This window comes from Aotus nancymaae, unplaced genomic scaffold (assembly GCF_030222135.1).
Source record: "Aotus nancymaae isolate 86718 unplaced genomic scaffold, 86718_ANA_hifiasm-v0.15.2.pri h1tg000003l, whole genome shotgun sequence".
In the NCBI taxonomy this organism is placed as follows: Eukaryota; Metazoa; Chordata; class Mammalia; order Primates; family Aotidae; genus Aotus; species Aotus nancymaae.
This window is the reverse complement of record NW_026988414.1, coordinates 76,458,534-76,471,700: the sequence shown is the minus strand read 5'-3', so window position 1 is coordinate 76,471,700 and position 13,167 is coordinate 76,458,534. Positions and strand designations below refer to the sequence as shown.

Sequence of the window (13,167 nt, the reverse complement as noted above, 5' to 3'; positions counted from 1 at the left end):
AGAAAGAAAAAGAAAGAAAGGAAGAAGGAAGGAAGGAAGGAAAAGAGAAGAGAAAAACATTTCACTATTCCAATGTCTCTATCAAAAGCAGAGAACAAGAGGTGGAGTCCAAGGGCCGTGTGTCTTGAGGAAAATGAGAGGGAAAAGAAGACTGCCTCTGGGCTTCACTTGCAAATCCTGGGCCACCTCATTCATTTATTATGTATTACGATACATTTTTTACTATGATGCTGATACACTACCCACCTGGTCCCATGAGCATTTTGGGTTTGCAACCTATGATTAATACATTAATAATATGATCTCTCCCCCGCCACCTTTTTTTTTTTTTTTTTTTTTCATAAAAAGCAATTGCAATAACAAAATAAAACTTAAGTCCTCGTATGTATATTTGTAGAAAGAGGGCCTGTCACTTTTACTATCACAGACTGCTAAATTGTTCTGTATTTCTTGGAACAAGTATGCATATTTTTGTCATTAAAAAGAGATTATAGGCCAGGCCCCGTGGCTCATTCCTGTAATCCCAGCACTTTGGGAGGCAGAGGCGGGCAGATCACCTGAGGTCATGAGTTTGAGACCAACCTGGCTGACATGGTGAAACCCCATCTCTACTACAAAATACAAAAATTAGCCAGGCATGCTGACACACACCTGTAATCCCAGCTACTCAGGAGGCTGAGGCAGGAAAATCACTTGAACCCAGGTGGCAGATGTTGCAGTGAGCTGAGATAGTGGCACTGCACTCCCACCTGGGTGACAGAGCAGGACTTAGTCTCAAAAACCAAAAAAGAGCCGATAATGGCTAGGCACGGCGGCTCACGCATGTAATCCCAGGACTTTAGGAAGCCAACGCGGGCCAATCACTTGAGGCCAGGAGTTCGAGACCAGCCTGGTCAACACAGAGAAACCCTGTCTCTACCAAAAAATAAAAGATAAAAAAAATTAGCCAGGCATGGTAGTGCATGCCTGTAGTCCCAGCTACTCGGGAGGCTGAGGCAGGAGAATCACTTGAACCCAAGAGACAGAGGTTGCAGTGAGCTGAGATCGCACCACTGCACTCTAGCCTGGGCCGTATAGTGAGTGAGACTCCATGTCAAAAAAAAAAAAGAAAAAAAGAGAGATTATAAATGTTCAAGTTAAAATGTTTGGCTTGGAGATCACAAGACTCACCTCTGCTCTTCTTGGCAACCTGAGTGAACAGGTGAATACAGAGGAGCGTGAGCTTCTAGAAGTGCCCGTGGGAGTAAGTCACCTTTTCTCTGGTCCAGGCCTAGAAGGAATCTGTGCCAGGGGAGGGAAGAGAACTAATAGCCACTGAGCAGCAACTGGATGCCAGGCCCTGAGCATGCTGTGCAGGCCATCGCACAGGATCCTTGCACCACTTTGTGGGGTCAACATTCCCCCTTGTTTTTTTTTTAAAGACAGAATCTAACTCTATTGCCCAGACTGAATGCAGTGGTGTGATCTCAGCTCATTACAACCTCCACTTCCCAGGTTCAAGCGATTCTCATGCCTCAGCTTCCCAGGTAGCTGGGGTTGCAGGCGTGCACCACCACACCCAGCAAATTTTTGTATTTTTAGTAGAGGCAGGGTTTCACCATGTTGCTCATGCTAGTCTTTAACTCCTGGCCTCAAGTGATCCACCTGCTTCGGCCTCCCAAACTGCTAGGATTACAGGCATGAGCCACCATGCCCGGCCCTCTCTCTGTTTTTTTAAGTAGCTTTATTGAGCTATAATTTATATGCCATCAAATTTACTCATTATAAGGGCACAATTTGATTACCTTTAGCAAATTTACAGAGTTGCAAAACATCCCTACGGTCCACTGTGGGGACATTTCTGTCACCCCAAAAAGATCTCTGTGTATGTTCCACCGTCACTCCCCACTCCCACCTCCAGCGTGGGACAACCACGAATCTGCTTTCGATTTTTTCTGCCTTTCCTGGTGGCCTTTTGCACCGCTTCTTTCACTGAACATGTTTTTGAGTTTCACCCATGTTGCAGCCTCTATCTGTACTTTATTCTTTTTATTTATTATTTAATTTGATTTATTATTATTTTTTTTTTTTTGAGAGAAATTTTGCTCCATCATGCAGGCTGGAATGCAGTGGTGCAATCTCAGCTACCTGCAACCTTCGCCTCTAGGATTCAAGCAATTCTCCTGTCTCAGCCTCCCGAGTAGCTAGGACTACAGGCGCCTGCCACCACGCCCAGTTAATTTGTTTGTGCCCAGTTAATTTGTTTGTATTTTTAGTCGAGATGGGGTTTCATCTTGTTGTTCAGGCTGATCTTGAGCTACTGACCTCAGCTGATCCACTGGCCTCGGCCTCCCAAAGTGCCGGGATTACAGGTGTGAGCCGCTGCGCCCAGCCTGATTTAATTATTTTTTATTTTTGAGGCAGGGTCTCACTCTGTTGTCCAGGCTGGCGTGCAGTGGTGCGATCATGGCTCACTGCGGCCTTGACCTCCCAGACTCAAACGATCCTCCCACCTCTGCCTCCTGAGTAGCTGGGAACACAGGTACCTACCACCATGCCTGGCTAATTTTTCAATTTTTCGTAGAGATGGGGCTGCCCAGGCTGGTCTCAAACTCCTGGACTCAAATGATCCGCCCGCCTCAGCCTCCCAAAGTGCTGTGTTGACAGGTGTGAGCCACCGCGCCGGGCCACTTTGCTCCTTTTGGAGCAGATAATTCTGTTCCATGATCTCATTTTGTTTTTCACTCCCCAGTCAGTGGACATTTGGGCTGTTTCAATTTTTTAACTCATAATGCTGCAAAGGACATCTGTGTGTAAGTCTTCATGGGGACACGTGTTTTCATTTTTCTTGGTAGATACCTAAGAGTGGAGTTGCTGGGTCGTACCGTAAATTTATGTTTAACTCTTTCAGAAACTGCTAACCTGTTTTCCAACGTGGCGGTACCGTCTCGTTCCCACTAGCACTGTATGAGGGCTTCCGTGTCCCCATGTCCTCGCCAACCCCTCACATTTGCAGGTGACGAAAATGTAGCTGAGAGAATGGTTTGTCAGTCACACTGCAGGCAGTGGCAGATCTGAGGTTTCTGAACCCATGTGGACCTGACTTTCTGCTCTGGGCATGGACTTTTAGCAAAATGCAGCGGTTAAGGCTCTGAAGAGGCAGATCAGTGGGGTCTGCCAGGCTGGCATCCCGGGAGATGGGACAGGGCTTGCAGAGGTCTGAGGAGTGAGCGGATGGGGCTCAGTGGCCCTTGACTCATGCCACTACCCAAGGGCTCAGGCCCCAGCATGGCCAGTGGCAAGGGCATCCATCCTGGGAGGGCTTGGCCTCTGCCGTATGCAAGATCTCTCTGGCACCCTCTCCTGCCCCACCTGCATTTCCTGCAGGCTGCCATGGATCCCCACTTCCGCCCTCCACAGGAGGAGGAATGGGCTCTCCTGTCCCAGCCCCTAGATCTTTACCTCTCTCTGCCAACCTCAGAGTCTGCATGAAACCTAAGAGTGTCAAAGAGGAGGAACAAGCTCATCTAGTCCATCTGTCTTCCTCAGGGAAGGACCAAGTGACAGGACAATGGGCCAGGTGGGTCTGGCCAGCAGGTGGCAGCACAGCCCCACGTGTGCTGGACAGCCCTCCTCCCCACCAACACCGTGGCTCCACCACCCTCGCCCCAAGGAATGGAGGTCCCATGGGGCCCAAGGGTCCAGACCACCCATCCAAGCTTCCTTTGCAAACTTAGAAAAGAGGGGAAGAAGAAAAACGTGCATTCATGGAGCACCAGCCACAGGCCAAAGCTTCTTCTATACACCCTTTCTCTTAATCCTCATGTCCACCCAGAGAGCTGAGTCCTCATCTTTCTCCTGAAACTGACTCAGGGGTTCAGTGGCTTGTCCCAAGTCTTGCATACTAAGTGGTAAACCTCGGTCCCCACCCACCACACACAGAGTAAGCCTCTGACTCTTAAAGGTGGGTGGCACCCCAGCCAGTGTCCTGAGTGTGAGCTGCGGCACCAGGAACACCTGAGTTCAAATCCTGACCCTGCACTTCCTTCGTGTGTGACCTCGGGTAAATGACTGAACCTCTCGAGCTGCAGCCGCCCCATCTGCGCAACAGGGGACTCTCCAAACCCACGCTGTGAACACTAAATGAGGCACCTCATTTGTGAGGGAGGATGAGCAAGGACTGTTGTGATTTCCTGAGACTGGGGGACTTTTCAGGCTGGAGAGCTGGGCTGGTGGCTTTCAGTCTCCTCCAGACCCTCGGGAGGGTCGTTCTCTTTTTCACCTTCTACCTAGTTGGATCTGTCCCCAACCCATTCACAGGGGACAGAACAAGTCAGACACCCTGAAGGCACCTGGAGATCTGACTGAGCTCCACTACCCAACTTTGGGAGGCAAATTCCAGCTGAGATAAAAGAAGGAACAGAGTTTCTAGGACCCCCACCTGTCCTCCAGTTATTTCCTCTTCTCTTCCTTGCTGCAGCCCTAAACTTTGCTCATCCTTCAAGGCTGAGTCAGACCTCCTCCTCCAGGCAGTCTCCCAGCCTGCCCCCGTCTACCCTTGCCTGCTAGCCTCAAGGCCCAGTACCCAAGGCATTGTCAGCACCAGAAGGGGCTGCGAGTTCCTCCCAGGGCAGGACCAGGGTCCCCTGGGGACAACCCCAGGCAGGCATGATCCAAGCCGTGGTCTCCCCCATCCCACAGAGGAGGCACTGTGGACGACTCGGGCTGAAGGGCAGGTGCGCCTGCGCATAGACCCCAGCTGCCCACAGTTTCCCTACACCGTGCATCGGATGTTCTACGAGGCCCTGGACAAGTACGGGGACCTCAGCGCTCTGGGCTTCAAGCGCCAGGACAAGTGGGAGCACATCTCCTACTCCCAGTACTACCTGCTCGCCCGCAGAGCCGCCAAGGGCTTCCTGAAGGTAAGGGGGCCCCTGTGGCAAGGCTTTCCCCTGCCCAGATGTGCCTGACAGCTCTGGGCCTCACAGGCCTCCTCCCCAATTGCCCACTGGGCAAGGCCCTTAGGAACAATAACTGTAAAAGCCACCCTCACCCCTGTAATCCCAGCACTTTGGGAGGCCAAGGCAGGTGGATGACGTAAGGTCAGGAGTTCGAGACCAGCCTTGCCAACATGGTGAAATCCTGTCTCTGCTAAAAATAGAAAAATTGGGCCAGGCATGGTGGCTCACACCTGTAATCCCAGCACTTTGGGAGGCTGAGCTGGGCGGATCACGAGGTCAGGAGTTTGAGACCATCCTGGCCAACATGGAGAAATTCCGTCTCTACTAAAAATACAAAAATTAGCCAGGTGTGATGGCAGGTGCCTGTAATCCCAGCTACTCAGGAGGCTGAGGCAGGGGAATCGCTTGAACCCAGGAGGTGGAGTTTGCAGTGAGCCGAGATCACGCCACTGCACTTCAGCCTGGGCAACAGAGCGAGACTCCGTCTCAAAAAAAAAAAAAAAGCCACCACTGAGCACAGAGCTGATACCGCACACTGGGCCCCATACTGAGCTTATATTTCCTGAGTCCCTACCATGCGCCAAGCACTCGATTCTTGCTTTTCATTAGTGATCACATTCAGGCCAGGCTGGAAGCCCAGTGCGCTGGGCTGAAGTGGGGGCGGACTCCCTGGGAAGGCCCTGGGAGGGGCAGTGAGGGCTGTTGAGTGACCAACCCCTCCTGCTCCAAGGGGATTCTCTGACTGAGTGGACCCTGGGAGGGTGGGACCTGCAGGGTCCCCTGCAGTCTGGGTGAGGGCCCCAAGAGGGGCGTGAGGGTCCCGGTACCTGCCCAGCTGACCTGGCCTGTCTGCCTTTGGCCTGGAGCTCGGCCTGGAGCGGGCCCACAGCGTGGCCATCCTCGGCTTCAACTCCCCGGAGTGGTTCTTCTCGGCAGTGGGCACAGTATTCGCAGGGTGAGTGGCGGGGGCAGTGGGCAGAGGGTAGGAGAGGGTCCTTATCTCTTTTTAGTAGCCCCCACCCACTCCCCACCATCCTGCGTCCTCCCTGGGGCTTCTGGTGAACCTGCCTCTGGCACCCTCTCTGCAGGGACAGTGGTGCTGAGGTGACTTGGGAGCCCCTCCTGCCACCCTGGGGCAGCTCTCTGGGTCTGGGGGCTACAGATGGGGTGGGGAAAGGAGGTGGCTCCCCTGCATCTGCCCCAAGGCGAATCCTCCTGGGTCTCCTACAGTGGCATCGTCACCGGCATCTACACCACCAGCTCCCCCGAGGCCTGCCAGTACATCGCCCATGACTGCCGTGCCAACGTCATTGTGGTGGACACGCAGAAGCAGCTGGAAAAGATCCTGAAGGTTTGGGGAAGGGGCAGCGGGCATAGGGTCAGAGGCTGGGCGTCTCCATGCACCTTCACTCCAGCTCACACAGGGCCTTCCCACCCTCCACCCAGAGTCTCCCCTCATCCTCAGCAGGAACCCTCCAATGTACACACAGCAAGCGAGGCAGGGCAGTGGCTACCCACCCATTTGACAGGCAAGGAAATGGAGCCTGAGGAATGTTCCCCAGAAGTGGTAACAGGGCCTTGGGTAGGGCTCCTGTCCAGCCCACTGCCTCCCATGGCTTTCTCTTTGGGGCAGGATCTTCCCCTAGAGGGGAGCAGGAGCTGTGGGGCCCGGGTCCTCCGCTGGTGGAAGGGTTAAGTGCAGGTGAGTGGCTTAGGGCTCTGACACCTTAAGCGCTCGAGTCTAGGTGAGGAACAGGGTGGTGGGGGGCGGTGAGGGCTGCCACAGGGTGAGGGGTGAGACCAGTCAGACACAGTGAGGGCAGAGCAGGAGCTCGGAGCACCTCTAGAGCCAGCAGGGTCTTTTCTGGCACATTGATGATGCCTCCTGATCTGAGGCCCACCCCTACCTGGCTCTGTCCCTGCATTCACCATACTGGGGTGTGGTGGCCTGGGGACGCCTCTGTGTCTCAGCTGAACCCAACAGCCTTCAAGGCACTCAGGGGCTCCCTGCACCCCAAAGGAGGCCTCAGAGATTGACTTGGCCTGCCTCTGATTGTGGAGATGTCACCTGGGCCTCCCCATCTGCACCCGAGGGTGGGACAAATGACTCCACCCATGACTGGGATCTGGGTCCCCAGAGGAGCCACAGCAGGCGGTACCCTTATTTCTAGTGGAGAAGTCTCCTAATCCTGAAAGAGAAAAGCAGGCGGGGCAGGGGTTCCCAGAAGGGCAGGTCCTCCTTCGGGGAGGCCCAGACTACAGCCCAGACCCTTGAGGCAGAACCTCTTGGAGGGGAGCCCCAAATCAGAGTGTGTTTTAACATAGCCTCAGGTGAGGCTGTCGGCAGCCAGGCCAAGAACTTCTGGTTTACAGCAAAACAAAATGAAGCCCCCGGAAGACCTCAGAGCTGCCCTGCCAGACGCACTGAGGCCTCTGAGCACGGTTTAAACCCAGAGGAAGTGTAGAGAAGTGGGTGACACACACCCCTGGGCTGGGCCTGCCAGAGCTCAAATGCAGTGTGGCCTTGGGGAGGATGGTGACAGCCACAGAGGTCACCTCAAAGGGCTGATATGAGCGTAACTCTTAGACCAGCGTCTGGCTCTTGACACCTGTGTTCATGAACCACGGCTGCTGTGACTGGGTGGCTTCTGGGGTTTGCTGGCCATCTTTGTATTTCTTGGCTTGTAGACGCATGGCCCAGACCTCTGCCTTCATCTTCACCTGGTGTTCTCCCGGTGTCTTCATGTCGTCCTGTCTGTCTCTGTGTCCAAACTTCCCGTTTCTGTAAGGACACCAGGAATGTTGGATTCCAGCCCACCCTAATGTCTTTGTTTTAACTTCATTACCTCCATAAAGACCCTGTCTCCAAATAAGGTCACATTCCGAGGTACTGGGGGTTACGACTTTGGCATATCTCTTTTCGGGGGACAGAGTCCAACCCATGGCAGTACCATGTAATTGCTTTTAGATCATTACATTGTTACAGTCTTCACTTGTAAGACAAGAGAGAAAGGGGTTCTAAGACGTAGGGAACTTTCAGAACCTGGAGGGACTGGAAAAGCCGTCCCCGCCAATCTCCCCTGTCCATTTCACACATGAAGAAACAGACCAACGTGGGAAAGGGGGGTGCCAGTAGCAATAGCAGCAGCTAGATGCGGTTCATGGCATCCTTCCTCCTTCCCTCCGTCCGTCCGTCCCTCCCTCCCTCCCTCCCTCCCTCCCTTCCTTCTTCCCTTCCTTCCTTCCTTCCCTCCCTCTTTCTCTCTTTTTTGACAGAGTCTCACACTGTTACCCAGGCTGGAGTGCAGTGGTGCAATCTCGGCTCACTGCACTCTCCCCCTCCTGGGTTCAAGCGATTCTCCTGCCTAAGCCTCCCAAGTAGCTGAGATTACAGGTGCCTGCCACTATGCCTGGCTAATTTTTTGTATTTTTAGTAGAGACGGGGTTTCACTACGTTGGCCAGACTGGTCTCGAACTCCTGACCTTGTGATTCTCCCACCTTGGCCTCGCCAAGTACTGGGATTACAGGCGTGAACTGCCACGCCTGACCTTCCTTCCTTCCTTTTTCTTTCTTTCTCTTTCTTTCTTTCTTTCTCTTTCTTCTTCTTTTCTTTTCTCTCTTCTCCTCTCCTCTCTTCTCTTCTCCACCTCTCTTTTTTCTTTTTCTTTCTCTTCTTTCCTGTCTCACTCTGTCACCCAGGCTGGAGTGAAGTAGCTCAATCATAAGTCAGTACAGCCTTGACATTCCGGGCTCAAGTGATCCTTCCACCTCAGCCTCCCGACTAGCTGGAACTACAGGCATGGGACTCTACACCTGGCTAATTTTTTGTAGAGATGGGGTCTTGCTCTGTTGCCCAGGCTGGTCTCAAACACCTGGCCTTAAGCAATCCTCTGTCTCAGCCTCCCAAAGTGCTGGGCTTATAGGCATGAACCACCTCGCCTAGCCTTGAAACTCTTACTAAGGTTTGAAGAAGGGGTCCCACATTTACATTTTGCACCTGGCCAGTTCTGCCTTCAGGTTCCAGACCCCTCCAAGGATTTGTTCTAATCTATGTGAGTGCACCCAGTTTTATGCCGTTTTAGGATTATTTTGAAACTCCTCTTTTCTTTTCTTTTCTTTTTTTTTTTTGAGACGGAGTGTCGCTCTTGTTACCCAGGCTGGAGTGCAATGGCACGATCTCGGCTCACCGCAACCTCCTCCTCCTGGGTTCAGGCAATTCTCCTGCCTCAGCCTCCTGAGTAGCTGGGATTACAGGCACGCGCCACCATGCCCAGCTAATTTTTTGTATTTTTAGTAGAGACGGGGTTTCACCATGTTGACCAGGATGGTCTCGATCTCTTGACCTCGTGATCCACCCGCCTCGGCCTCCCAAAGTGCTGGGATTACAGGCGTGAACTCCTCTTTTCAATGGGCACTTTGGGCGTGCTTGTGTTTTACTCCGAAGGACGTATCAAATGGGCCCACTTCATGCATGAGAGGCTGGTCTTGCCTCCATCGGGGGTCCTTTTCTGTCTCCGTTCCTTTTGACCCCGTGTTTTCAGGATCTCTCATTCTGAGCATCGGCATCCTATCTGACCTAGGTCAATCCTAGAGACTGGGTGTGGATTATGCCACTTAAGATGAGTTGCTCAGAGAGACGGAGGACCGCCTTCTCCTTTGGGTCCCGCTAGGGACACCCTGTCGCTGGCCCGCCCGGGCACCCTAGGCCTTGCTGTGGCCCCAACTTCATCAGATTTGGTGGTTTCATAGATCCCCGTGGCTTGGAGGCAAAGAGATCACTGGGCTAGTTCCTGAGTTCCACCCCTCACAGCCCCAGCCAAGCGCAGATCCAGCCTCTCCCAGGACAGGCTTAAGATTTGCTTGAGGGTCAGGCTGGCAGCCACCTCAGCCGCCTGTATCACCTGTACCCAGTGACCATCCCTCCTCAGCCTCACCGAGGGAGTCACACCGGCCCCACCATTCCCTCTCATGTCAGAATCTGGGGTGGGGAGGGTGGAAGACATTAAAAAGCACCCCCATTGGGTTTTGCCTGGCCCCTCAGGGAGGCCAACCCCATTGTACAGGTTATTGGTTTAATCCAAATACCACCCCATCCCCATTTTGCAGTTGAAGAAACTGAGGCCCAGAGTTAGGAAATGACCCCAGGTCAGTATTTAAAAGGAAGCTTGGTTTTTAAATTTTTTTTTTTAGACCAAATTCAAACTATTTACACTTAACTCATTTTCATCTTCGTTGTCAAAAGAAAGGAGCCTACTGTTTTTTATTTGTTTTCGTGAGTTCTTTTTGACTGAGTCTTGATTTATTTCATCTTCATTTGGCTGCTTCTTTTTTGAGCTTCCTGTTAAACCTGAACAGTTTTCATTTGAGGGACGCTTGACTGGTTTTCAATATAGGATTCTTCCATCAGCTGAAGGTTGTTCTTCATCTGCTCTGGCAGCTTTTATTTCTGCTTTAGTTTTCATGACTTTTTTTTTTTTGGAGGCAGAGTCTTGTTCTGTCGCCAGGTGCCAGGCTGGAGTGCAGTGGCATGATCTCGGCTCACTGCAACCTCCACCTCCAAGGTTCAAGCAATTCTCCTGCCTCAGCCTCCCGAGAAGCTGGGACTGCAGGCGTGCGCCACCACACCCAGCTAATTTTTGTATTTTTAGTAGAGACGGGGTTTCACCATGTTGGCCAGGATGGTCTCGATCTCTTGACCTTGTGATCCACCCGCCTCGGCCTCCCAAAGTGCTGGGATTACAGGCGTGAGCCACTGCGCCCAGCGGGTCTTCCTTTTTCAAAACCACCACTTGAGACTGTTCATCTTCTTTGTCACTGTGATCCCCATCTTCATCTGGGAGCTGAGGCTGGATTCTCCTGGTCTCTACGGTGGGCCCCTCCCTGTAGCCCACCCGTTCCCTGAAGCAAGCCAGGAACGCTGGCTCGGTTGGCCACACATAATATACCTGGTTCCGCTTGCTCATGGTAGCTCTGGGTCAGTTTTTTTAATTTTTGAGACAAGGTCTCACTTTGGCACCAAGGCTGGAGTACAGTAGTGTGATCATGGCTCACTGCAGCCTCGACCTCCGGGGCTCAAGCAGTCCTCCCACTTCAGCCTCCTGAGTAGCTGGGACTTTAGGTGCCTGCAGCACCATGCCTAGCTAACTTTTGTATTTTTCTTTAGAGAGAAGGTCTCACTATGTTGCCCAGGCTGGTCTCAAATTCCTGGGTTCAAGCAATCCAATATGCTGGAATTACAGGCATGTGACACCATGCCTGGTAATGGTTAGGCTTTGTGTCTCTGTAAAAATCTCATCTTGAATTGTAATCCCCAGGTGTTCAGGGAGAGACCTGGTGGGAGTGATTGGGTTATGGGGACGGTTTCCCCTATGCTGTTCTCATGATAGCCAGTGAATTCTCATGAGATCTGGTGGTTTTATAAACGGCAGATTTTCCTGCACCGACACACACTTGCCCTCTCTCCTGCCGTCATGTAAGACGTGCCTGCTTCCCCTTATGCCATGATTGTAAGTTTCCTGAGCCCTCCCCAGCCATGCAGAACTGCAAATCAATTAAACCTCTTTCCTTTATAAATTACCAAGTCACTGCAATATCTTTATAGCAGTGTGAGAACAGACTAATACCTCTGGCTTAAAATAAAATTTGTATTATAAAAGTTTTCAAGCAAAAAAGTAGAGAGAATCCCCATATATCTATCATCAGATCCAATCACTATCGGAGTGTTTTCATCACGCTTGCTTCTTTAATTCACCTTTTTGCTGAGGTGTTTGAAGGAAAATCTCTGATATCATGTCACTTCATTACCTGAATACTTCAATATGCCTGTCTAAAAAATATGAAATATTTCTCAGATAAGCTCTGTAACTTTATCCCACCTAGCACAAGTAAAATAGTTCTTTCATATCATCTAATACACACATAATGTCTTTTTTCCTATATTTTATTGTAGGAAAATACAAGTAACATAAAAACATACCATCGTAACAATTTTTAAGTGTTCAGTGCTGTTAAGTGCATTCAGATTTCAACCTCCACCACCATTCATCTCCAGAACTCTTTTCGTCTTGCAAAACTGAAATGTTGTAGTCATTAAACGACTCCCTATTCCCTCCTGGCAGTCTCTCCACCCACGATGTCATTGTATCGTTGGTTTATTTGAATCAGGATCTAAACCAGGCCCGCGTGTTGCAGATGGTGGTGTCTCTTGAGCGTCTTCTAGTTCAGAACAAATCCCTGCCATTGACCAGTGTGGTCCCCAAATTCGCATCACCTGGGAACTTAGAAATGCAAATTCTCAGGCCTCAGCCCGGTCTTACTGAGTCATAAACTTACGGTGTTGGGCCCAGCACTCACATTTCACAAGCCCTCTGGTGATCCTGACACACATCCACCGTGAGAAGTTCTGCCATAGACTCTGCAGTAACTAGGCGAGTCGTCTCGTACAAGGTCTCACGTTCTGCGGTTGTCCGACGCCGCCTTCTGCTGTCGATTCACTTGTTCCTCTACCTTCTGTATTTCCTGTTAGATCTAAATGCTTGATGCATTTCAGATTGAACTTTTCGGCAAGAACACCTAACAGGTGATACCGTGTCCTTCACAGTGCACTGTCCCAAGAAGCACGTGGTGGCAGGTGTACCACTCTCAGTGATGCTGGGCTTCAGATTGTGGTGACCACCTTCTCTTCTTCCACTGGGAAATTCCCCATCAACCTTTCTCCTAATGGTTTCAGCATCCCTTGGTGATGTTCACCTGAATTAATTATTTTAGTAGAGGTGGCAGAATGTTGATTTTCGAATTCATCGGCTGGATTTCTCCAAAGAGAGAACTTTCCCTCATTACCTGAGGCTATTTGGTGCCTCTCTCCGTACAGAGTAGGTGAGATAGAATAATGATCACTTTTGGTGAATACGTGGATATTTGAAAGAACGTGTACTCTGCAGTTGTTGGCTAGAATGTTCTATAAATGTTAATTACATCAAGTTGGTTGGTAGTGTTTTAATGGTGCCTTCTGTATCCCTGTTGATTTTCTGTCTTCTTGCTCTATGAGACACTAAGAAAGGCAGTGTGGAAACCTCCAGTTATTATTGTAGACTCATCTGTTTCCTTCTGGTTCTACTAGGTTTTGCTTTATACATTTTGGAGTTCTGTTATTAAGCATATGCATGTTTACATGATTATATTATTATTATATTGAGATTATTATGTAATCCTTTATCATTAAGAAAT

The 13,167-nt window shown here is 50.8% G+C and overlaps 1 protein-coding gene and 1 pseudogene across 1 annotated transcript in view; one reads left to right on the top strand and one right to left on the bottom strand.

Moving 5' to 3' along the window:
- Positions 1 to 13,167, top strand: part of ACSBG1 (acyl-CoA synthetase bubblegum family member 1) — a 70,875-nt gene that overhangs the window by 39,980 nt on the left and 17,728 nt on the right. The window contains exons 3-5 of the mRNA XM_012457717.3: positions 4,681 to 4,901; positions 5,807 to 5,895; positions 6,171 to 6,291. Of these exons, the coding sequence (XP_012313140.2) occupies positions 4,681 to 4,901; positions 5,807 to 5,895; positions 6,171 to 6,291 (431 nt within the window). The remainder of the gene's footprint in view (positions 1 to 4,680; positions 4,902 to 5,806; positions 5,896 to 6,170; positions 6,292 to 13,167) is intronic.
- Positions 7,524 to 10,904, bottom strand: LOC105720862 (uncharacterized protein KIAA1143-like; annotated as a pseudogene).